General features: G+C 44.2%; 1 protein-coding gene across 16 annotated transcripts in view; it reads right to left on the bottom strand.

The window, feature by feature from the left end:
* Positions 1-697: 697 nt before the first annotated feature.
* caska (calcium/calmodulin-dependent serine protein kinase a) overlaps positions 698-26,500 on the bottom strand; it is a 740,678-nt gene continuing 714,875 nt past the window's right edge. For 9 of the 16 annotated variants that reach the window (XM_038802091.1, XM_038802094.1, XM_038802101.1 and 6 more), the window contains 2 exons: positions 24,507-24,590; positions 698-2,683 (listed from right to left, as the gene is read on the bottom strand). In XM_038802091.1, the coding sequence (XP_038658019.1) occupies positions 2,507-2,683; positions 24,507-24,590 (261 nt within the window). In that variant the 3' untranslated portion in view covers positions 698-2,506. Of the gene's footprint in view, positions 2,684-19,343; positions 19,371-24,506; positions 24,591-26,500 lie in introns of all 16 variants that reach the window. The other 7 variants (XM_038802093.1, XM_038802098.1, XM_038802088.1 and 4 more) reach the window with 1 other exon arrangement.

The raw sequence follows: 26,500 nt of genomic DNA, 5'->3' as shown, positions 1-26,500 counted from the left end.
TGTTAATTTTCATATCGACTGATGTGCAAAAGTAATAAATTCCATCTTGGGGAAGGCGACAAGAAACGGACATCAGCCAGCTTGCACAGCACCAAACGTGCTTCCCTTGAGGCAGTAATGAAGTATGCAGATATTGAAAAGTTTACATTGCAGATGTTGCATTTGCCTCCAGACAGAGAAGACCATGTATCTACAAAAATTTGTAAAATATGCTATTTATCTGGTAATTAGTGTGCACATTATCAATGGCATATGATCAACTCCATCTGCTTACACACAAATTAAGTTTTAAATTGCGTGCTTTTATAGTATAAATGAAGAAGGGTGCACCCCTAAGTTACCTGAAATATTGTATGTATTATTCCCAATTACATTTGATTATGATGGATGATATTTCTGCATTTCTATGAGATTCATCCATTTTCATGTGGTAGGAAAATCAATGACTCCATGTTTCTAAACAATTAACTATGACATCTGAATTAAGATAAAAACATAATTGTATTCAATTAACATTTGATTAATTAATATTAGTAAAATCAAATTGTTTCAGTTTGTGTTTGTAGTTGAACATATTAAGCATAAACTATAAAATTATTCAGTTTGTATATAGATTGAAAAAAACAATTAAAGTATTCATGATTTAAAAAAAATGTTCCCATTATAATTGATCTATATTTTAAATTATTCAAGAATCTCAACTGTACCAGTTGTCCTTTAATACAGATTTCCATGGCCAATTGCGTTTCATCAAAGCATCCACGGCATTTATGCAATATTGAACAATATGCACTTTTTGAAATGTATAACAGATATCTAAATATCCTTTCAATACTGTTAGGAATGATATTACATCAAAAAAAGCAGGAATTAAGTTACAAAATGTCTTAAGGCAAACAACGCATTCTTCTGTGCTCTAAAATCCTGGTGGGAACAGTTTTATAAAATACCATTTCTCTTTGTCTGAATGGACCTTCCAGAAAATATGAAAATGCTCAATAAATTCCAGTTGTGAAGTTGTGCTTCATTTCCGTTTACATTTTTCCACAGTATTTTCATTTTTATATTACATGATCAGAGGTACTGTTCAGTTCCCAACAGCCAGCACCATACTGGTCTTAACATTGACCAGTTACAAGAGTATAGAACTTACAGCCCTGTAATTGAAACACAATGTCTTAGGCAGCTTTGCTGAAGGTCATTATTTGCAGCCTGTTCAATTTTATATAGCTAGGTTAGGTTGAGTTCAATCTAAGCTTGTAGAAAGACAATTAGGGAATAATAAAAACATAAAAAAAACTGACCACATAAAAGGAACAATTATTTTTGAAAAAAAATGCCCAATTGCAGTTGCTGTGTTTGTCATTTTCAGAAGCATTGCAGGCCAGTTTGAATGAAGTAGTGATGTGAGCCGAACTGCTTATATCTGACCACAAACTGTTTCTTTTTTGCACACTATCTCTTTAGTAAAATTTGTGCATTTTTAATACATTTACTTCAATGATAAAAATTAAACCATTTTTTCCAGATGGAACATAATTAAAATATTTATATTCAAAGACGACACATATTTGAAATGGCAAAACTCGTAATTTTTCCCCTTAGAACAAATTAAATTGCAACAAAGTACAAACACATTTCACTACATGGTTAAAAATCAGTCATTTATAAACTTGCCCACAATGCAAGGGATGTGCATAGGTTTACAGTTTTTTGAATAATAATTCCCTTGGGTAATTGTTCCAACAAATGGAATGTACGTTGCTGTAGAATACAGTTTCCAACACAGATACACCAACAGCATGAATGCTTGTAACTGTCCACATGCAGTAAAACCTGATCCAAGTTGCTAAAATGTTTGTACATTTTTAAATTGCAAATGACGGTATCCCTTTACTGGCTTCGACTGGCCTATGTAAAAAAAAAAAAAAATCAAACCTACGTTATGCTCTTACTACACCTATAACTTTGCAGACTCAAAATATCTATTAACTCTTGTGCCATTGACTTCTTGATTGTTATTTGGGGACTTAAAAAGCTGTATATTCTACATTTTAATGCTTCATCATAAAAGTTAAATTAAGTTTCAAATAGCCAGCAAGGAAGTTGGATTGCACTATTTGTACAGCCAAATTAAATAGATTCATAATATTTGAAAAACATTTGCCTAAGAAATTGGGTAGGTTTGTGAGATTTATTCAGTGAAAACAAGCATTCAAATAAATTTTACAGAGCCACCTGGAACCTTTGGATATGTATTGATCGGAAGGCATATGTAGATCTGATTTTTGATAACAAGTACAACCCTCACAAGCTTTAAAAAGGGACACTGTCACTATATGTGTTTGGTAATTTTTCTCTTTCCATCCATCTAGTAGGACATGACAATAGTCAAAAAATTTTGGGCACACTAATCCTAGGCTGTCTATAAGGGCAAGACTTGATGCAAGGTCATTTACAAAGTGGTGTTAGGGAATGATAAAGTTCATGTTTTTCTGTCTAGTCCTTAATATACCCAGGATACAGGAACCCATTGTGGTGTAGTACACACAAGTTCAATGGCTTCTTCCAGATGCCTGATGGTCTCATCTATTTCATTGTTGATTATGGTTAGATCAAAGTAGTGTGCATATGTTTTCTGAAGAATTTCTGATTCCTTTTGCAGGCGCTGAAGAGATTCATCCTGAGGAATAGAAAAACATATTAAATTATAAAGAACACATTTATAAGACCATAGGACATAGAAGCAGAAGTAGGCCACACGGCCTATTCAAGGAGATCATGGCGGATCTGATATAATCCTCAACTCCACTTTCCCGCCTTATCCCCAGAACCCTCGATTCCCTTTCAGATTAAATATTTGTCTATCTCAGCCTTGAGCATACTTAACAACCCAGACTCTAGAACTGTGCGGTAAATAATTCCACAGAATCACTACCCTCTGAGAGAAGAAATGCCCCCTCATCTCTGTCTTAAATGGACAACCCCTCTGGGTCCTCGACTTTCCTCACAGCATCTACCTCGACAATCCCACAAGAATCTTATATGTCTCAATAAGGTCACCTCTGATTCTTCTAAATTCCAATGAGTACAGGTCCAATCTACTCAGCCTCTCCTCATTAGAAAATCCCTCCTTACGCAAGATCAATCTAGTGAACCTTCCCTGGATTGCCTCCAATGCCAGTGTATCTTTCCTTAGATAAGCGGATCGCAAAGGTTCATAGTATAGTCTCCCTTCTTTTTTGAATAAAAATGTTACATTAGCACTTTTCCAATTTAAGGATTCTTGGAAAATTACTACCAATGCATCCTGTATCACTGTAGTAACTTCCTTTAATATCCTAGGTAGCAACCTATCAGATCCAGGGGACCTATCTGCGTTTAGACCCATTAGTTTCCCTAGTACTTTTTCCTTAGCTGATTGTTATTGTATTTATTTCTCCCCCAATTCTGCCCCTTGATTATTTATTTTTGGAATAGTATTAGTGTCTTTGACCGTGAAGACTGACGCAAAGTATTTGTTGGTAACTCCCCTGACATTTCCTGGTTCTCCAATATTATTTCCCAAGTCTCATTCTTTTAAGTCGCCGATATTCACTTTGGCCTCTCTCTTTCTTTTTATATATTTCATATATTTAAAGAAGATCTTGCTGTCCGCTTATATATTACTTGTTAGTTTACCCTCACAGTTTATCTTCTCCCTCTTCAGAGTCACGTGGAATTTTCCTCAACACAATAGATAAAGATACACTAAACAGGTTTGCGTTTGGTAAGCTTGGTTGAACCAGCACTGGCTGAGTCAGGGACAAACAGGCATTTGTTTTCTTGCAGCAGCAGTGTTGTCAGAGCAACGCATATGAGTTTCACTGTACTTCAAGTAATTGTTCATTGTTGATCATTATATTATAAAACAATGGTGTTTTGCACCATTTTTGGTTGTATTTATCAACCAATTGGTAAGTTGGAGGAATATAATGCCACTTGAACAAGCAAACTGCTTGTGAGGTTACACACAGAACTGCACACTTGCCATGATGTACCGAACAAATAAAGCATTTCAGTCTAAAAAAGGCCCAAGTATCAATCAGAATTGATTTGTTTTCCGCAATTTTAATCAACATTGAGGTCATATATACTTTGATTGAACCAGGCATATAGGAGGAAAGACGGTGAAATATTTTATTTGTTGTCTTCTTTCTCTTTCAGCTTTTTTTTCATGTTGCAGGGGGTTGTCACAATACTGATTGATCACTCTCCATATCAACCATAATTTTTGGATGTAATGGATTCTTTTACAGCCGGATGCCCTTCCTGCAGTTTACCCATCCCGTTTATCCAGGCTGGAGACTAACACCAATACACACTGGCTTACCTGCACCAGCAGCTGGGTTTTTCCATGGCCAACAGATCCTGGAGTGGGACTTGAACCCAGATAATTCTGGCTCAGAGGCAAGGGTGCACCTGAGCCACAGTGGCTCTTTAGTATTTGTTTTCTTCAAGGCAGAAGTTAGGTGGTGGGCTATGCTCCAAGACTTCCTCTCGATAAATGCCAACTCAATGCAAATCATGTACTCATTATGCTTGTGGTTTTGAGTGGTTTGTTAATGAGTTTTAGCATGAAGAACTAAGCTGGTTAATAGATAATTCATCAAATGCAATGTATTATAAAGGACAGGATATGTGCGGATTACGGCGTTCACCGGATTAAGCCTGAAAAAGCAATAAAACCCTGTCTGGCCCAGATCAATTGCCTCGTTTTGAATAACATTTACTGTCCACATTCAGAATCTGGGTCTCATGTCTGAGGGATAGTTTGCCACAGCAATATTGCAGACAAGACAGAAAAGCCACTGTACCCAAGTATTTCCATATTAATTCTGATATATAGGAGTAAACCAAACTACAGTATCATAGAACCATAGAATAATTACAGCAGAGGAGACCATTCAGCCTTTCGCAACTGTGCGTTCCTCAGTAAGAGCAATTCAACTAGTTTCATTCCCCCATCCTTTTCCCATAGCTCTGAACATTTTTCTCTTTCAAATAATTACTTTTTGAAACCACATTTTAATCTGCCTCCATGACACACAGTGTATTCCAGATCGTAACCACATGTGGCGCAAACATGTTTCTCGTCATGTTGCCATCACCGTAAATCGGTATCCTCTGGTTCTCAATTCTTTCTGCCCAGAAACCTTGACCTCTTCCACCAAATCTCCCCCAACCTTCCCTTCTCCTTGGTGAACAGCCCGAGCTTCAATCTATCAACATAACTCATCCCTTTTCCCTGCAGCCTTTCTTGTAAATTGCCTCTGCAGCCATTTTACTGCCTTTAAATCCTTCCTAAAATGTGACGCCCGGAATTGGAAAAAATACTCCAGTTGAGGTTGAATCAGAGTCATCATAACTTCCATGCTTTTGTACTCTATGCTGCTATACATAAAGATCATAATTCTGTATGCTTTATAAACTGCTTCCTCAACCTGCCCTGTCACCTTCAATGATATATACTCATATACCTACAGGCCCCTTTGCTCTTGCAGAATTGCATCCTTTATCTTATATTGATTCTACTCATCCTTCCATGTGTTCACATATTCCACCAGCCTGTTTGTCACCATTCTCCTTACAGTACACAATCTTTCAAAGTACTGTGTCATCTGCAAATGTTGAAATTATATTCTGCATATGCAAATGTAGATCATTATTATAGATCAAGAAAACCAGCGATCCAACTTCCAATACTTGGCAATACCACTATGCACCTTCTCCTGTCACAACTACAGTTTACTGTCACTCAGCCAACTTCCCATACACTGTCCCTTTTACTCCAGAGGCTTTAACTTTGCTGACAAGCCTGTTATGGGGCCCCTTTTCAAATGCCTTTCATATACCACTTTGAAGGAAGATGGTGGCGTAGTGGTAAAGTCACTGGACCAGTATTCCAGAGATGAAGGCTAATTTTCTGTGGGACACGAATTCGATTCCCACCATGGCAGTTGGTAGAATTTAAATCTGGAATCCTATCATATAGGAAATGAAATCTGCCATCTTTACCTACCTACATGTGACTCTAGATCCACAGCAATAGAACATAGAACATAGAACAGTACAGCACAGAACAGGCCCTTCGGCCCTCGATGTTGTGCCGAGCAATGATCACCCTACTCAAACCCACGCATCCACCCTATACCCGTAACCCAACAACTCCCCCCCTTAACCTTACTATTAGGACACTACGGGCAATTTAGCATGGCCAATCCACCTAACCCGCACATCTTTTGACTGTGGGAGGAAACCGGAGCACCCGGAGGAAACCCACGCACACACGGGGAGGACGTGCAGACTCCACACAGACAGTGACCCAGCCGGGAATCGAACCTGGGACCCTGGAGCTGTGAAGCATTTATGCTAACCACCATGCTACCGCGCTGCCCCTAATGTGGTTGAGGTTTTGTGCCCTCCATATGGATGCATTTATCCATGTTTTTCCCTACCGGCCTCCTATCCACCATGTTCAATTAAATTAAACATTTTCCTAAAGTCGACTGCATGTGTACTATCCTGACACAAGTCCTGCTCATCCATCAGCCCATATTACTGACATATAATGAATGCATGTTTGTTTCCCAGTGCATGAAATGTAAAATTTGTATCATTGTCTTTAAATCCATCCATTTTCGGGATGCGTGCATCACTGGCTAGGCCGCCATTTATTGCCCATCCCTAATTATCCTCGAGTAGATGGCAGTGAGTTACCTTCTTGAACTGCTGCAGAGGTGCAAGTACACCCACAGTGCTGTTAGGGAGGGAATTCCAGGATTTTGACCCAGTGACAGTGAACAAATGTCAGTATATTTCCAGGGCAGGATGGTGAGTGACTGGAGGGGACCCTGCAGTGGTGACGTTACCATGCATCTGCTGCCCTTGTCCTACTAGATAGCAGCTGTCGTGGGTGTGGAAGCTGCTAAGGATACCTGGTGAGTTCCTACGGTGCATCTACACTGTCCGTTGGTGGTGGAGGGAGTGAATGTTTGTGGAAGGGGTAGCAATCAAGTGGACTGCTTTGTCCTGGATGGTCATAGAATCTTTACAGTGCAGAAGGAGGCCATTCGGCCCACTGAGTCTGCACCGACACTCCAAAGGAGCACTCAACCTAGGCCCATACCACCACCCTATCCCCTTAATCCAGTAACTCCACCTAACTTTTTTTGGACATGAAGGGACAATTTTAGGATGGCCAATCCATCTAACTTGCATATCTTTGGACTGTGGCAGGAAACCAGAGCACCCAGAGGAAACCCACGCAGACATGCGGAGAATGCACAAACTCCACACAGTCACCCAAAGCTGGAATTGAACCCAGGCCCCTGGTGCTGTGAGGCAGCTGTGCTAACCACTGTGTCAGTTATTTGGTGTTGGGGGAGCTGCGCTCATCCAGACAAGGGGAATGTCTTCCATTACACTCCTGACTTGTGCCTTGTAGATGGTGGACAGGCTTTAGGAAGTCAGGAGGTGAGTTACTCGCCACAGGATTCCTCGCCTCTGATCAACTCTTACAGCCACAGTATTTATATATTTAGTCCAGTTCAGTTTCTGGTCAATGTTAACTCCCAAGATGTTGATACTCGGGGATTCAGCAATGGCAGTGCCACTGAATATCAAAGGACGATGGTCAGATTCTCCCTAGTATAAATGATCATTGCCTAGATCATTTGATGGTGTGAATGTTACTTGTCACCTGGCAGCCCAAGCCACTTTCACAGCTGGAATTCAGCTCGTCTATCCATGTTTGAACCAAGGCTGCAATGAGGTGAGGAACTGAGTTACCTTGGCATAACCCAAACAAAGCATCAGTGAGTCGGTTATTACTGTAATAATTGCTTGATAACATTGCAACGATTTCTTCCATCACTTTGCTGATGATGGATAGTAGACTGATGGGGCAGTAATTGATCGGGTTGGATACGTCCTGTTTTTTGTGTACAGGACATACATTTTTCAAAAAAATATCGCGTCACCATCTCTAACCCCAAATCCAAATCCACCCCCCTTCCCTTGCAGCTGATGGTAACCAACGCTTTAAAATGAAGAATAAACAGACCCCATCACTTGTAGAACCACTCAATCGCGCCCCTCAAGGTAAACTTAACATTCTCCAAATAGAGGAACTTTGTCAGGTCCCCAGGCCAACCCGAGGTCCTGGGTGGAGGGCTGACCTCCACCACAACAGGACACCCCTGAAAGCAATCAGCAAGGCTCTGCTCCCCGTCTGTAGCTCGGGCAGGCCTGGCACTCCAAATATGGCCCCAAATCCAAACGCCAGATCGCGACATGGTGCTGAAAAATAATGCCCAAAATTTCTCCAACTTCAGACAGGACCAGAACATGGTTGGCTGGATCTCTACACCACTCGCAAATATCCTCCACCCCCTTAAACAACTGGCTCATCCTCAACCTCATCAGGTGTGTCATGTGCACCACCATTAACTGTATTAACCCCAGTCTCGCACATGAGTTTGAGGCATTCACCCTCTGCATCACCTCACCAAAACCCCTCCTCCAATGCCAAACCCAGCTCCTCCTCCTAGTTGGCCTTAATCCCTTCCAGCGACACCATATACTCCTCCAAAATCTTCCCATATATTACCAAGATGGCCCCCCCCTTTCAAACCCCATTAGCGACAACATCCTCTCCAACAACGAGGAGGGAGGTGTCACCGGAAACATCGGGAAAACCTTTTTTTGCCAAGTCCCACACCTGCATATACCTGAAGGCCTCCCCTGCGGAATCCCACACTTCTCTGTCAATTCTTTCAAACTCACAAACAGCCTTTCCAAAAATAGGTTGTTTATTTCCATCACCCCCCACCCTCCCACCCCCGAAACCTGGCATCCAGTCTTGTTGGCTCAAACACATGATTCTCCCGTACTAGCATCAGCTTCGATCCTGACCCTAACTTAAAATGCTGCTGAAGTTGCCTCCACATCATCTGCGTGGCTACCACCACTGGACTACCTGAAAATGGGAGCGGTGCATTTGCCAGCGCCTGCAAATCCGACCACCTACAAGAGCCTGACTACATCCTCACCCACCTTGTTTCCTGCTCCCTACCACAGCCCTCCATCTTCTCGGTGTTCGCCGCCCAATAAAAATACACAGAATCGGAGGAGCCAAGCCTCCCAACTGTTGCCCACTCTGAAGCACCGTTTTCTGAATCCTCACCACTGCACCCGCCATACAAACGACAAAATCAACCTTTCCACCCCCATTCGGCAAAAAGACCAGCAAGCACTGGAACAAAAATAAAAACCGCGACAGGATATTCATCTTTACCGCCTGCACCCGGCCTTCCAATGACAGGGGGAAGCTGTCCTACCTCAATAAAACTGCAGTATTTCCCACCCACCAGGCTTGTAAAATTCAATTGATGGAGCTGGGCCCAGTCCTGAGCCACCTGCACCGTCAGGTACCTGAAAAGAGTAGTCGCCACACAAAACGGCAATCTCCCCAGGACAGATCTCGCCCACGGAGGAGAAAGCAAAAAGCACTCGCTCTTCTATTTCAGTCTAGAACCTGAAAAAGCCTCAAATCGCCTGAGCAGACCCCTTATATCCCCCACAGTGGGACCTGGGTTAGAAATATACAGCAAAAGGTCATCAGTATACAGGGACATCTTATGCTCACCCCATCCCTCACTATCCCCCTCCACTTATCCAAGCACCTCAGTGCAATGGCCAAGGGCTCTATCGCCAGCACAAACAAAAAGGGGGGGGGGACACATAGGACACCTCTGTCTCCTTCCCCTAAGCAGTTGAAAATATCCTGAATTCACCTCACTTGTACGAACTCTCGCCTTCGGTTCCTTATATAACAATTTGACCCACACCACAAACTTAGGCCCAATCCTAAACCATTTTGACACCGCAAACAAATAACACCACTCTACTCAATCAAATGCCTTCTCTGCATCCTGTGCCACCATCACCTACAGCTCCCACCTTCTGATGGGGAGACATCCACATCTTAACAAGCGCCGCACTTTCAAGGACACTGCCTACCCTTTACAAACCCTGTCAGCATCTCCCCAATCACCTGTGGAAGGCACACCTCCAACTTCAGTGTCAACACTTTGGCAAGAATCTTGGCATGCACATTCAACAGAGATAAGGCCAATATGACCCACACTCCACTGGGCCATTACTCTTTTTTAACAACAACGAAATAGATGCCTGTCCCATTGTCTCCGGAAGCGTCCCTTTAACACCACGTCTTCAAACATCTCCACCAATAGCGGAACCAGCCTATCCAAAAACCTTGTAGAATTCCACCGGAAACCCATCCAATCCTGGTGCTTTACCAGTTTGCATTTCCCCTATCGCTGTCCGAACCTCCCCAATCCCTACTGGCTCCTCCAACTCTGCCTTCTCCTCCTCTCCTACTTTAGGGTACTCCAGTCCCTCCAAGAACTCCCTCATATTGGACTCATCCCCTGGAGGCTCCGACTTATACAACCTCTTGTAAAATTTCTCAAATGCCCTGTTCACTTGTTCCAGTGCCATCACCAGCCCCTTTTCCCCAACTCAGACCTGAACAATCTCTTGTGAGGCCGCCTGCCGGCAAAGTTGTCCCGCCAGCAAGTGACTGACCGTCTCCCCGTGCTCGTACACAACACCCTTGGCCCACCTCAACTGGCATACTGCCTTCCCTGTAGACAAAAGGTCAAACCACATCTGCAGTTCATTTCTACTAATCAAAAGCTCTGAGGGCAGCATGGTGGTGCAGTGGTTAGCATTGCTGCCTCACAGCGCGGAGGTCCCAGGTTCGATCCCGGCTCAGGGTCACTATCCGTGTGGAGTTTGCACATTCTCCCTGTGTTTGCGTGGGTTTAGTGATGCATATCACCACAGGTTTCGCCCCCACAACCCAAAGATGTGCAGGGTAGGTGGATTGGCCACGCTAAATTGCCCCTTAATTGGAAAAAATGAAATGGGTACTCTAAATTTATTTTTAAAAAAGCTCTGGAGTGGGTTGCTCCACATACTTCCCATCAACTTCCAAGATTTCATCCACCAGCTTCTGCCGCTGCTCTCTTGCCTGCCTCGTATACGAGATAATCACGCCCCTTACCACCGCCTGCAGCACCTCCCAAACCACCGGTGGTGAGATCTCCCCATTCTTCTTAAACCCCACATAATCATCAATCACCTTTGCCATCCTCACACAAAAACCCAGATCTACAAGCAGCCCCACATCCAACCTCCACGCCAGCCTCTGTGCAGGCCTCATCTCCAGGACCACATCCAACCTCCACGCCAGCCTCTGTGCAGGCCTCATCTCCAGGACCACATCCACCAAATGTGGAGCATTATCGAAAATGCCAATCGCCAATTATTCCGCTTTCCTCACCCTCGACAACAACAACCTTCCCATAATAAAGAAGTCAATCTTCGAGTGAACATTATGCACCTGCCAAAAAAAGGAATATTCTTTGCCCCCTGAATGTACGAACCACCATATGACCGCTCCCCCCATCTCCTTCATAAAAACTGCCAACACCTTCCCCCACCTTTGAATGGGTCAACAAGTGTGACTTAGATCGATCCATCTGTGGATGCAGCATTGTCTTTAAATCCCCACCTAAAATTAACTGATGCGTGTCCAAACTTGGTTATGCCACCAAAATCCTCTTCGTAAACCCTACATCATCCCAATATGGGGCATACACGCTAACCTCCCCTCCAAAGCACCCATTACTAAAACATATTTGCCCTTCTGATCTACCACCACCATCTCCATCTGAAACCTAACTCTCTTACCCACTAGTACCACTACCCCCAGGCCCTGCTGTGATTGTATATCAGTGTAGATGCAATACAACTGAGCGAGCACTAGAGGGAGCACGGGAGCTATAAATACAGAGGAACAGAAAGTGAGGACAACACTTCACAGAAGGGGGAACTGCCAGCAGGACAGGCAAGCAGCATTGAGGTAGCTGTAAGTTAAGCACTGAAGACAGAACAAACTCACAATAAAGCATCTACTCCAATTTTGGGACTACGAGCTTTATTGTGAGTTTGTTCTGTCTTCAGTGCTTAACTTACAGCTACCTCAATGCTGCTTGCCTCCAAAAAAAAAAAATTATTGTGAGTTTGTTCTGTCTTCAGTGCTTACCTTACAGCTACCTCAATGCTGCTTGCCTGTCCTGCTGGCAGTTCCCCATTCTGTGAAGTGTCATCCTCACTTCCTGTTCCTCTGTATTTATAGCTCTCCCGTGCTCCCTCTAGTGCTCGCTCAGTTGTATTGCATCTACACTGATATACAATCACCACACACCTGACTCACCCAACCCTTCCGAAGCCTAACCTGGTCCTTCACCCTCAACAGCACCACATCGGCTCTCAAGCTCTGCAAATACATTAAGACACTTGCCTGCTTCACCGGTCCACCCAACCTCCACACGTTCCACGTTACCAATCGGACTGGGGTCTCTCACCACCCCCCCATCTGCCATGACCATGGCTCCCTGCCCTGCCCCACAAATGGGACCATGCCCTATCCCTAGTGACTGTCAGTTGGTTATCCCTTCCACCCCTCCCTCGAAATCCCCCAATCACTTCCTCTCGAAACCACTCCTCTCTACCATCCCCCCTACATTCACACCTCCAAGGCCCATTGAAACCTGTCCACACAGGCCTTCAGCCCCTCTCCCCACTTCGCTCCCGTTCATTAATCAATTTAAATTTGCTAGTGAGGCTGCCCACACCAGAGTCCTCTCTCCCCACAAACCTGATACAAAAAGCAACAGAAACCCCCCCACCCCACACCCAGCCCATCCAAACATGATAATACCCTAAACAAGAGTGAAAGAACACCCCCTAAATACATTATCCCACAGTCCCCAAACCAACCCCTCTCAACCACAACATGAGAAAACAAAGTCCAAACTCATTTCAGTCCCAATCATTCAGCCCTCACGAATGCCTCTGCCATCTCAAAGTACTAGTCCCTGGAGTTACGCATGACTCGCAACCTCGAGACCATACCGAATCGCACACAAAGCGCCACCGTTGCCCTGTTAAAGCTGCCTGTCGTCTTGCCAGCTCCACTGTGATATCCTGGTATATATATATATCTATATACTATATACATGTGAATACCACTGCCTTCCCACCTCACCTCCCGATTCTGCTTGGCCCATCTCAAGACTTGCTCCTTCATCTGATAGCTGTGAAAACAGATTCTTGGTGGATCATTCGCCTTTGGCTTCAGCCGGACCGATGAGGCCTTATCCAACTCAAAGAGGGAGGTGTTCTCCTCCTCCCCCAACAACTTGCTAAACATCTCTGAAAGATACTCCGTCTAAGGTTAGGCCACAGTGGAGTATAGTGTTCAATTCTGGTCGCTACACTACCAGAAGGATGTGGAGGCTTTAGAGAGTGCAGAAGAGATTTACCAGGATGTTGCCTGGTATAGAGGGCATTAGCTATGAGGAGAGGTTGAACAAACTCCGTTTGTTCTCACGAACAATGGAGGTTGAGGGGCAACCTGATAGAGGTCTACAAAATTATGAGGGGCATAGACAGAGTGGATAGTCAGAGGCTTTTTCCCAGGGTAGAGGGGTCAATTGCTAGGGGGCATAGGTTTAAGGTGCGAGGGGCAAGGTTAGAGGAGATGTATGAGGCACGTTTTTTACACAGAGGGTAGTGGGTGCCTGGAACTCGCTGGCGGAGGAGGTGGTGGAAGCAGGGACGATAGTGACATTTAAGGGCCATCTTGACAAATCTATGAATAGGAAGGAAAAGAGGGATATGGACCCCGGAAGTGCAGAAGATTTTAGTTTAGACGGGCAGCATGGTCGGCACAGGCTTGGAGGGTCGAAGGGCCTGTTCCTGTGCTGTACTTTTCTTTGTTCTCTTTGTCTGCCTCCAGCCCTCCAACCCCTCAGACAGTTCCATGTTCTTGTTCTCCAAGTCCTTCACATTGGCTCACATCCCTTTATTACTTTCCTCCACCTTCTGCAGCTCCTCTCTCATCGAGACGAGCCGGTCACTGTGCCGCGACAATGCCTCCTCCACTCCCTTCAACACCCCTCCCTGCTCCTGCAGCGCCGTCGATGTATTTCCATGAGCCTCCTTTATCGGTTCCAACGTATTGTCCACCAACTGTTTGAGCAGTCCCATCATCCCTTTCCCACGCTGATCAAAACGCTTGGCAGGCTGCCGCTCAAACTCCACCACATCATCTCAGCCAGCATGTCCACAGTAATGGGTGCAGCCCCACACGGCGAGCTTGTTCCACCATCATTCCTCCCACAGCACTCCTCAATGAACTCAAGCTTCCCGCATTCTTCCATTGGGTTTTCTTCATCCTCTGATTACCACAACTTTACTTGAGACTATATAAAATCTCCCCCTAAAACTGGGTGAAAAGGGCCAAAAAGCGAAAGCTCTAGTAGGAGCCACCCAATGTGCGACCTCCACCTACAAGTCGCCACCGGAAGTCTTCCGTGCAATTTTCCACATCGTTAGGTAGAGGCCAGTGGGGCACGGCAAGCTCTGGCGCACATGTATTCAGTACCATTGTTGAAATATTGTCAGGGTCCATAGTCTTTGCAGTATCTCCCAGTGTCTGCATGGGTTTACCTGGGGTGCTCTGGTTTCCTCCCACAGTCCAATATAGGTCGATTAACCATGCTAAATTATCCCTTGGCGTCCAGGGATGTGCAAATTAGGTCACGGGGATAGAGCAGGGTGGGTGAGGAGTGGACCTGGGTAGAATACTATTTCGAAGGGTTGGTCCATACTCGATGGGCTGAATGGCCTCCTCCTACACTGTAGAGATTCTATAATTCTATCATTTTGTGGAATGAATTGAATTTGCTGAAGACTGGCATCTGTGATGCTGTGAACCTCAGGAGGAGGCCGAGATAAGACCATAAGACATAGGAGCAGAATTAGGCCACTCGGCCCACAGAGTCTGTTCCGCCATTCAATCATGGCTGATATTTTTCTCATCCCCATTCTCCTGAAAATGAAATTAAATGAAAATCGCTTATTGCCACAAGTAGGCTTCAAATGAAGTTACTATGAAAAGCCCCTAGTCACCGCATTCCTGCGCCTGTTCGGGGAGGCAGGTACGGGAGGCTGCATTCTTCCCATAACCCCTGATCCCCTTATGAATCATGATGGATCATTCACGGCACTTCTGACTGACGATTGTTGCTTTATCTTTTGCACTGATGTGCTGGGCTCCCCTATCACTGAGGATGGGGATATTTGTGGAACCTCCTCCTCCAGTGAGTTGTTTAATTGTCCATCACCATTAACGACTGGATGTGGCATGACTGTGGAGCTTAGATCCGATCCGTTGGTTGTTGAATTACTTAGCTCTGGCTATTACTTGCTACTCATGTTGTTTGGTTGCAAGTAATCCTGTGTTGTAGTTTCAGCAGGTTGATTCCTCATTTTCAGGTATGCCTGGTGTTGCTTCTGGCATGCCCTTTTACACTCTTCCTTGAACCAGGGTTGAGTGCCTGGCAAGGTGGTAATGGTATCGTGGGGGACATGCTACACCATGAGTACAATTCTGCTGCTGTTGATGGCCCACAGGGCCTCATGGATGATCAAACTTGCATTGCTAGATCTGTCCAATGCCTACCCATTTAGCACAATGGTAGTGCTGTATAACACAATGGAGTGTATCCTCAATGTGAAGATGGGACCTTCTCCACGAGGACTGTGCAATGGTCATTTGTACTAAAACTATCATGGACAGATGCATCTGTGCAGGCAGGTTGGTGCAGATGAGGTCAAGTATATTTTTCCCTCTTGCCGCAGACCCAATTCAGCAAGTTATATCCTTTAGGACTCTGTCGTGGTGCTACCGAGCCACTCTTGGTGATGGACATTGAATTCCCTGCTGAGTACATTATGCACCCTTGCCACGTGCTTCCTCTAAATGGTGTTCAACATGGAGGAATACTGAGGGGAGATGGTACGGAGTAATCAGCAGGAGATTTTCTTGTCTACTTTTCACCTGACGCCATGAGACTTCATGGGGTCCACAGTTGATGTTGAGGACCCCCAGGGCAACGCCCTCCCGACTGCATACCGCTGTGCTGCCACCTCTGCTGGGTCTGTCTTGCTGGTTGGGCGATGATGTTTGTGTCTGGGACATTATCTGTAAGGTACAATTCTGTGACTATGCCTATGTCAGACTGTTGCTTAACTAGTCTATGAGGCAGTTCTCCCAATTTTGGCACAAGCCCCCAGATGGTAGTAAGGAGAACTTTGCAGGGTAGACAGGCTGGGTTTGCCATTGTAATTTCTAGTGCCAAGGTTGATATCAGGTGGTCTGTCTTTGTAGCAGTTTAATACAACAAAGTGGCTTGCTAGGTTATTTCAGAGGGCATTTAAGAGTCACATGCAGGCCAGACCAGATAAGGACAGATTGCCTTTCCTAAAGTTCATTAGTGAACCAGATGGGTGTTTATGACAATCGATAAAGGTTTCATGGTCATCATTAGACTTTTGATTCCAGATTTTTAAAAATTGAATTCAAACCCCTCCTTCTGCCGTGGTGGGATTTGAACCTGGTCCCCAAAGCATTTCCCTGGGTCCATAAGACCAAAGACTTGGCAGCAAAATTAAGCTACTCGGCCCATCAAGTCTGCTCCACCAATCATTGTGACATGTTTCTCATCCCCATTCTCTTGCCTTATTCCCATAACCCCTGATCCCCTTATTAATCAAGAACCTATCTATCTCAGTCTTAAAGGCACTCAGTGATTTGGCCTCCACAGCCTTCTGCGGCAAAGAGTTCCACAGATTCACCACCCTCTGACTGAAGAAATTCCTCCTCACCTCAGCTTTAAAGAATGTCCCTTCAGTCTGAGGTTCGCGGGTTCTACTTTTTCCTACTAGTGGAGACATTACTAGAAACATCCTCTCCACGTCCACTCTATCTAGACCTCTCAATATCCTGTAAGTTTCAATAAGATCCCCCCTCAATGGATTACTCGTCCAATGACAATACCACTATGTCACCACCTCCCGAGTGTAACTGTTTAACGGTCCACTTGGTTCTTCTCTTTTCAGCATCTTGTGGATCCTACTCCCCTTTACCCAACCAGCCTTTAGCTTCCTACGCGCCAAGTGCTGGAAATCTCTCCAAATTCCTCAGTATCCACCTCCTTCTTTTCCTTTAAAGCACACCTCTTCCACTAAACCCCTCCTAATCAAATCGCTTTGATTTTACATCTATTTTCTTTATGCTTTTAAAGTGCCTCAAACTTTTTTTCTACATTAAATGTGTTACATAAATGCAAGCTTTTATTTCCATAATATTCTTGCGTGAAACTGGCAAAGCAGAATCAGCGAACAAAACTTGGCTTAAAAATGCAAATTGCTTAATTCAACATTAAGGGCGGAATTTTCCGCTCCCCATGCTGGGCGGTAGAATCGCGGGAGGGCCGGGCGACTCGCAACACGCCGCCCTGGCACCCCCCGCTCGGAGAATCGCCGCTCGCCGTTTTTCACGGTGACCGGCGAGTCTCCGGCCCGGATGGGCCGAGCGGCCTGATGTTCCCGACCTGTTCACGCCGGCGGTTGGCGCTTGGTCGCTGCCGTCGTGAACATGGCGCCAAAGCTTTGTTTGTGGCTTGTGGGGGGCGGAGAGGGGAGTGAGCACCACGGTCGTGCTCGGGAGGGGACTGGGCCGCGATCGGTGCCCACCGATCGTCGGGCCGGCATCTCCAAGGGACGCACTCTTTCCCCTCTGCCGCCCCGCAAGATCAAGCCGCCACGTCTTGCGGGGCAGCGGAGGGGAAGATGGCAACCGCGCATGCGTGCGTTGGAGCCAGCCAACCTGCGCATGCGTGGCTAGCGTCACTTAGGCGCCGCCGTTGCGTCATTCTCAGTGCGCCGCCTTGACGCAAGCGGAAAGGCCCGGCGGCCGAGATTTACGGAACGCCGCTCCTAGCCCCCTGGGGATGGGGGGGTGGGGGGGGGGGGGGGGGGGGGTGGTGGTGGTGAATAAGGTGCGAGGAGTGGCCTCCGAGGCCGTCGTGAAACTCAGCCAAGTTCACGACGGCCTTCCCGATGCCACGCGGGAGCGGAGAATTCCGCCCTAAGTGTTTCATAAAGGATTTCTTTACCAAACCACCCAATATTTTCCCACCCAAGATCACACATTTGTTTTCTGGATTCTGTTTAATAAGCAGTGCTAAATACTGAAATAGTATATATGTTATTAACTGGATATGGATGATAAAAAACGTTTTCAAGTATTAAATAGAAGATTATAAGATCGCCATGGTAATGCCTTGGCCAGAGTTGACTTGCCAACCAATCAACACCCTTTTCTCCTGTGGTATAAATTGTTGTATTCATTTGAAATTTGGCATTCTTGTGTTTGTCCTGATGAATGCAAAACAGAAAGCTTCAGCAACACATCTTTCTTTTCAGCAATATTCAAACAGAGATTCACAATTAGTTATATAGGGTGTTAGTGAAACCACATCTGGAGTACTTTGCACAATATTGGTCATCTTATTTAAGGAAGGATTTAATTGCATTGGAAGTGGTTCAGAGAAAGTTTACTCAACTGGTATCAGGAGTGGGCATGTTGTTTTTTCAGGAATGGTTAGACAGGCTTCGCTTGTATCCACGGGAGTTTAGAAGAGTAAGAGGCATCTTGATTGAAACATAAAATCCTGAAAGATAGTTACAGAGTGGAAGTGGAGAGGATGTTTCCTTTTGTAGGGGAATCTAGAACTGGGGTCACTTTAAAAAAAAACGAGGTTGCTTCATTAAGATTGAGATAAGGAGAAATGTTTGCTCTTACAGGGTTGAGAGTCTATGAAACTCTCTTCTTCAAAAGGTGGTGGAAGCAGAGTCTTTGAACATTTTTAAAGCAAAGGTAGATAGACCCTTGATAAGCCAAGGGGGTGCGAAGTAATGGAGTAGGTGGGAATGTGGAGTTGAAGTTATAATCAAATCAGCATGATCTTATTAAGTGGTGCAGCAGGCTCGAGGGGCCAAATGGCCTACTCCTGTTCCTAATTCATATGTTTGTAAGTACAATCTATATAATTTAAGGAAATCTATCTGCATCTTGACTGATGTCATCAGTGATATGTGATTACTTTTTTGCTGATAATTTGATCAAATAAATAAAAGGAATAGAGAGGAAGCAGTAAAAAAGTAGCTTGTGCTCACATTCTGATCTAGATCAATTGGAAGAAAAGCTAACCTTTTTTTCCAATGAAAACGACAGCATCACTATTTGCTACAGCTAAAACAAAATCATACATTCATCCCTGGCTAATGCAAATACTTACAGGTAGCTTTTTGCACCACCTTGGGAGCTATGTAAAAATCAGAAAGGATGCAAGAAAATAAACATGAAATGTGAGTTTAAATAAAAAGTACAGAAACAGACAAAAAGGAAGAGAGAGTGAAACAGAGGCTGCATACAAAAACAGTGAGCCATATGAATTAAGTTTACCTCTTACAAATCATCTCTGTCATGAAGTATCTTTGCTGCAAATTCTTTTGTTAAAAGATTGAATTTTCATCACCCTCACCAACAGCTTAGGTTTCAACTGCTGCGACTTGCCGTCATGGTTCTTTCTTCCTTGAAAAATGACTAGTGTAAAAACTCAATAATGTGGCACCAAAATTGAATTATAAGGGCAGCATGGTGGCGCAGTGGTTAGCATTGCTGCCTCACGGCGCCGAGGTCCCAGGTTCGATCCTGGCTTTTAAAAAAAAAAAAAATTGGATGATAAAATCCATGTCTTTTTTTGTGGAGGGGTGGCTTCTGGATAGCACAGTGGAAGGATGGTATCGTAAGTTCACCTGTGGGTCCCGAGCTGCAATCCAGTGTGACAGTTTTCTTTCTTTTCGATGTTGCAGTTTGGACAGTTCCAACTTAATTCCTAGTGATCTTGGATCTACCACTAAACTTACCATATTTTAATATAAATTTAGAGTACCCAATTATTTTTCTCCATTTAAGGGACAATTTAGTATGGCCAATCCATCTACCCTGCACATCTTTTTGGGTTACTGGAGTGAGATCCACGCAGCCATGGAGAGAATTGTGCAAACTCCAAAAACTTACCACAATATAGAAATAGTTTAACAATCCTATTCAGAGAGGTCAGAAGCATGGCTGGAGGAGGAATTGGACAAAATGTCCAAATATAAATATTTACGAACTTGGGAGTTAAGTTGAAGGGACGGAGTATTGATTTATACCCATATGGCTTTGAAAATGATCTGCAAATGTTCGTTTGTAATGGCTTCTTTTCCTGCACTCTATTACACCTGGAGCCTGCAAGAATCCCTCCCATTTCTGTCCTATATGCTGACCACCACTTCTCTCAACCCTGCAAAAACACTGTCCCCAAGGCACCAAATTCCTCTCCCCATCCTGATCACATTCTCAGGCTGAACTAGATTGTACTCAGCCTTGGTGCCCTATTTGGCTCTGACCTGAACTCCTGGCTGCATATCCTCTCTATCATCAAGAGTGTCTATTTCCACCTTCATAATTTTGCAGAACTCTACATTGCCTCAGCCTTCATCCATGCCTTTGTCACCTCCAGAATCAACTATTTTAACATTAAAAAAAAATAGTTTACGGGATGTGGGTGTCACTGGTTAGGCCAGCATTTATCGCCCATCCCTAGTTGCCCTTCAGATAGTGGTAGTGAGCTGCCTTCTTAAACCGCTGCAGTCCTTGAGGTGTAGGTGCACCCTCTATGCTGTTAGGGAGGGGGTTCCTGGGTATTGCCCCAGCGGCAGTGAAGGAATGGTCATATATTTCCAAGTCAGGGCGGTGAATGACTTGGAGGGGAATCTCCAGGTGGTGGGGTTCCTAGATATCTGCTGCTCTTGTCCTTTTAGATGGTAGTGGTCGTGGATTTGGAAGGTGCTGTCTAAGGAACCTTGGTGAGTTCCTGCAGTGCATCTTGTAGATGGTGCACATGGCTGCCACTGTTTGTTGGTGGTGGATGGTTTGAACGTTTGTGGAAGGAGGAGCAATCAAGCGGCCTGCTTTGTCCTGGATGATGTCGAGCTTCTTGAGTGTTGGTGGAGCTGCATTCATCCAGGCAAGTGGAGAGTATTCAATTACACTCCTGACTTGTGCTGTGTAGATGGTGGATAGGCTTTGGAAGGTCAGGAGGTGAATTATTCACTGTAGGATTCCTAGCCTCTGGGCTGCAGTGGTGCAGTGGTTAGCACTGCTGCCTCGTGGTGTGACAATCTGGGTTCAAACATGGCCCTGGGTCACTGTCCATGTGGAGTTTGCACATTCTCCTTGTGTCTGTGTGGGTCTCACCCCACAACCCAAATATGTGCCTGGTAGGTGAATTGACCACACTAAATTGCCCCTTAACAGGGAAAAAGAGAGTTGTCTGTTCTAAATGTATTAAAAAAGGATTCCTAGACTTTGACCTGCCCTGATTCCACAGTATTAATACGGCTAGTCCAGTTCAGTTTCTGATCAATGGTAACCCCCAGGAGGTTGACTGTGGAGGATTCAGTGATGGTAATGCCATTAAATGTCAAGGGTAATGGTTAGATCCTCTCTTGTAGGAGATGGTCATTGTCTACCATTTGTGTGGCGCGAAAGTAACTTGCCACTTGTCAGCCCAAGCCTGGATATTGTCCAGGGGGTCTTGCTGCATTTGGACATGACTGCTTCATTATCTGAGGAGTCGCAAATGGTGCTGAACATTGTGCAGTCATCCGCAAACATCCCCAATTCTGACCTTTTGATGGAAGGGAGGTCATTGATGAAGCACCTAAAGATGGTTGGGCCTCGGACACTACCCCGAAGAACTCCTGCAGTGATGTCCTGGAGTTGAGATGTCTGACCTCCAACCACCACAACCACCTTCGTTTGTGCCAGGTGTGACTCCAACCAGCGGAGAGTTTTTCCCCTGATTCCCATTGACTCCAGTTTAGCTAGGGCTCCATGATGCCATACTTGGTCAATTGCTGTCTTGATGTCATGGACTGTGCGGTGGTCACTTCTGCCGATACTGTCATGGACAGATGCGTCTGCAGCAGGCAGGTTGGTGAGGATGATTTTCCCTCTTGTTGGTTCCCTCACCACCTGCTGCAGTCCCAGTATAGCAGCTTTAGGACCTGGCCAGCCCGGTCTGTGATGGTACTACCGAGCCACTCTTGGTGATGGACATTGAAGCTCCCACCCAGAGCATATTCTGCGCCCTTCCACCGTCAGTACTTCCTCCAAGTGGTGTTCAACATGGAGGAGTACTGATTCATCAGCTGATGGTGGCCGGTATGTGGTAATCAGCAGGATGTTTCCTTACCCATGTTTAACCTGAAGCTATGAGACTTCATGGGTCCAGAGTTGATGTTGAGGACTCCCAGGGCAACCCCCTCCCGACTGTATACCACTGTGTCACCACCTCTGCTGGAATGGTTTCTGGGACACTGTTTGAAAGGTATCATTCTGTGAGTATGACTATGTCAGGTACTGGTTTAACTAGTCTGTGAGACAATTCTCCCAGCTTTGGCATAAGCCCCCAGATGTTATTAAGGAAGACTTTGCAGGGTCGGCAGAGCTGGATTTGCCCTTGTCGTTTCCAGTGCCTGGTTCGATGCCGGGTGGTCCGCCGGTTTCATTCCTTTTTTGTGTTTTTGTAGCGGTTGAACACAACTAAGTGGCCTGCTAGGCCATTTCAGATGGTATTTAAGAGTCAACCACATTGCTGTGGGTCTGACGTCACATGTAGGCCAGACCAGGTAAGGACAGTAGATTTCCTTCCCTAAAGGACATTAGTGAACGACAATCAACAATGGTTTCATGGTCATCATTAGACTTTGAATTCCAGATATTTAATTGAGTTTAAATTCCATTACATGCCATGGTGTGATTCGAACCTGGGTCCCCAGATCATTATCTGGGTCTCTGGATTACTACTGTATTCCAGTGACAATACCACTATGCCACTGCCTCCCCATATTCTAATGTGCTCCTGGCCAGTCTTCAATCCTGCACCTTCCATAATCTTGAACACATCCAAAACTCTGCAGTATCTTAATTTCGACCAAGTGCAGTTCATCCATCACCCTGTGCTCATTGACCACAACGGTTCCAGGACCAATGCCTCAAATTAAAAACATTCTTGTGTTTAAATTCCCCCAAGGTCTTGCCAATCCCTATATGTGTAACTTCCTTCAGTCCAACAACTTAAAATCTCTGTGTTCCTCCAGTTCCTGTCTCTTGTGCATCCTTAATTTCCTTTGCTCCACTACTGGCAGCTGATCATCTGCTGTGTGTGCCCTAATCTCTGAAATTCATCTCCCACACCTTTCCATTACTCCATCTCTCTCTTTCTCTACCATTAGGATGTTCCTTGAGACCTACATCTTTGATTAAGCTTTTGGTCCCCTGTCCTGATGACTCCTTGTTAATTTTGTGAGCTGCTTGCTCTTGTGAAGCGCGATGGGGTATTTACATATATTCAAGGAATTATAAAATTACAATTTTTTTAGGAACACTAGGTTCAAATACAGAAAAATATTTCACTTTGCCTTGACAGAACAAAATATTGGTCCATAAATCTAATTTTTTCTTACATTACAACAGTGAGAGAGTGCACTTCAAAAGCACTCTCCATGAAGAAGTTTGAGATGTTCCGTGGTCATGAAAAGCAGTATAGGAGTGGCTCGTCTTTCCTTTTTAAACAAAGGAGGATGGACTTCTACAAAGACAGATCTAGTATTGCCTGCAATGGAACATTTCATCATCTAAAAGGGCCTATATTGTGCAGCTTAGTTAAGAACTCCAGAAATGTGTAAATTGCCCGAAAATTCAATTATCAGACTAGGCTGCTTTTGAATGGAGAAGAGCGAGCAGAATGTCTTTCATAAAAGTTTTTGCTGTAGTTCAGAAGTTACCTTAAATCAAACTGAATGAATTAGATATAGACATACAAATATAATTACAAAACATTAAAAAACTGTTCTACTGGAATGTGGCTGAAGTTGGCATTAAGGCTGTTAAGAATTTCTCATCAGACAAAGCAGTGTTTTACTCCCATCAACTAACTCTACAGTCCATCAATCACTATTACTAGTATTGAGCTAACTATAACATTATTATCCATTTGATACTGAATTAGTTTTGCACATCCATTAGACAGAGAAAGCTACAGAATTAAGAATCACCGCTGAGAGAAACATTGTTGATGCCATTGCTAAATGAAACATTTCTGTTCACCATACGGCATTTTGTTCAGCTGCAGAGTTAAATTCAAACAGTTTCACAAGAATAAATTTTAAGAAGCACATTGAGTGGTTGTCATAATATTAAATTGGTAATTGGATAACCATTTAAGCATTCAAAGATCACCAATGTAGCTCAATTAATTGCTATCAGTGAAAGATTAAAATATAAGGCAGGACGTACAAAATCCACAAAATTTAAACTAAGATAAAACAACAGAATTGTTCATTACCTCAGTCATGCCTGGAGTGATGGTCGGGGCAGCAATGAAAACAACAAATGGGGCAAACTCTGCAGTTCTCAAAACCTTCAGTGCCTATATGGGACAAAGAGTTCATAGGATCAGTAAACTTGAGTTGAGCATTAAACTAAACCATGGATGTGGTAAATTTACATCTCATATACGACAAATGTCTAACACATGAACCCCTCAGCTCCACAAGGTAGCTACATTTCAGGGAACATTTTCTGATCTGTACTCCAGCAAGTCTGTCAATGCCCAGATCAGTGTCATTTCCTGAAACAGATTAAACTGCTGATTTGTAAATGAAGATAAACCAGAATGGACTGACTGGAGGAATGGAACTGTAAATATGCTCATTCTTAATTAGTTTGCAGTCTCCCATATTATGGGCCAGGGTTTAGAGAACACCAAGTATATCATGGAGTTCACCTGACCCGCAACTTTTAATAGATTTTGGTTATGGGGAGCACAAGGGCCCACTTTACAGGTATGATGCAACAGAGATCTTAAGTATGTTTAAACAAAAACAATGCTTATTCTATGAATCCAGTTAACATTTTATAAACCCACAGTAAACATCTTACCAACTACCAACACTGATAACCCCCCAAAAAGATACAGTACTCTATAGGTAACCCTTAGTAACTTTCCCAACAACATCCATAAGCCAAAACACTTTTTAACCAAGAAAGTAGGTTTGAATTCTTGAAGAGAATAGTTCACTTTTAAATTATCAAGTGATCTAAACACCTTGTTTAACATACAGAGAGACACCAGTATACACCTGCTTGGTTTGAGTGCAGCTCTCCAACTGAAAGCGAAACTAAAACATAGAGCCAAAGAGCTTCCAGCTCAAAACAAAAGTAAAAAGCAGAATCGCATTCCAGCTCCACCCACACAATGACATCACTGCAGCCATTTGATAAAACACACTTTTCTTAAAGGGACTCTCACATGACACTCATGACAAATGGGAGCAGACAAAATACCAATTATGATTTGTTTTCTTATTTATTTTAGATGAATTGAATTAATTCTTGACATGCCAAAAGAGAACCTTATCTTCATTATCTTTATGGAATTCTGGAAAAACATTTACTTACTTTTTAAAAATAAATGCTTTTATTCTCCATTTCCACATTTTCCTCCAAAATTTACACCCCACCCACAAACAGTAAACGGTAACAAATACAAAATCAATCCCCTTAACAATAACAATGGTCCCATCCTCCCACCACCACAAACAACGGCCCACCTGTCAAGATATGCATCCAATAAAACAAACCCTCCCACGGTGGAAACAAAAAACAAAGGAAAAAAAGAAAAAAGGAGTCCGGGACCGCCCATGGAGTCCACTCCCCCCCCACCCAATGCCATCCAACCTCTAAAAGAGTACCGTACGTGATACCCAAGAGTTGTCCCCCCCCACCCACACTTAATGCCGTCCAACCTCTGAAAGAGTACCGTACGTTATACCCAAGAGTTGTAAACGGCCCCCCCTCTCCAACTCCTTCCATCCACTGCCTTATGTAAAACTCCTCCCCCCAACCTCTGTTCCTTCCCCCAAACTTTCCACCCCGGCTAGATCACTCGGGCCCCGTTCTGCCAAGCTCCGATGGCTGCAGCCCCTTCCCCCACCTCACTTCCGTTCACTGGCCGGTTTCCCCGCCCGGGTCCCTTTCCCCTTGCCCGGCCCTAGGAAAGCCCAGAAATCCCCTTTGAGCACACACACCCCACAGCATTTACTAACTTTTAACATGTTTTGTTAAAAATTTAAAACGCAGGTGTTCATACTGTGGTAGGTGCATGCAAATCATAGTCACTCCACTGGAGTGCTTATTGTGAATTCTCATCCATTCCATTGTGGTTAGATTTTGTATTAATAGCACAATAAATCTCATCAACATTCCAATTCTTCCTCTGATTCACTGTATATAAAGCACTGAATAGAACTCAATTTGACATAGATCTAGGATTTATGT

This window comes from Scyliorhinus canicula, chromosome 7 (genome assembly GCF_902713615.1).
Source record: "Scyliorhinus canicula chromosome 7, sScyCan1.1, whole genome shotgun sequence".
Lineage (NCBI taxonomy): Eukaryota > Metazoa > Chordata > Chondrichthyes > Carcharhiniformes > Scyliorhinidae > Scyliorhinus > Scyliorhinus canicula.
Note: the sequence above shows the minus strand (reverse complement) of the source record. Positions and strands in the feature narration are given on the sequence as shown.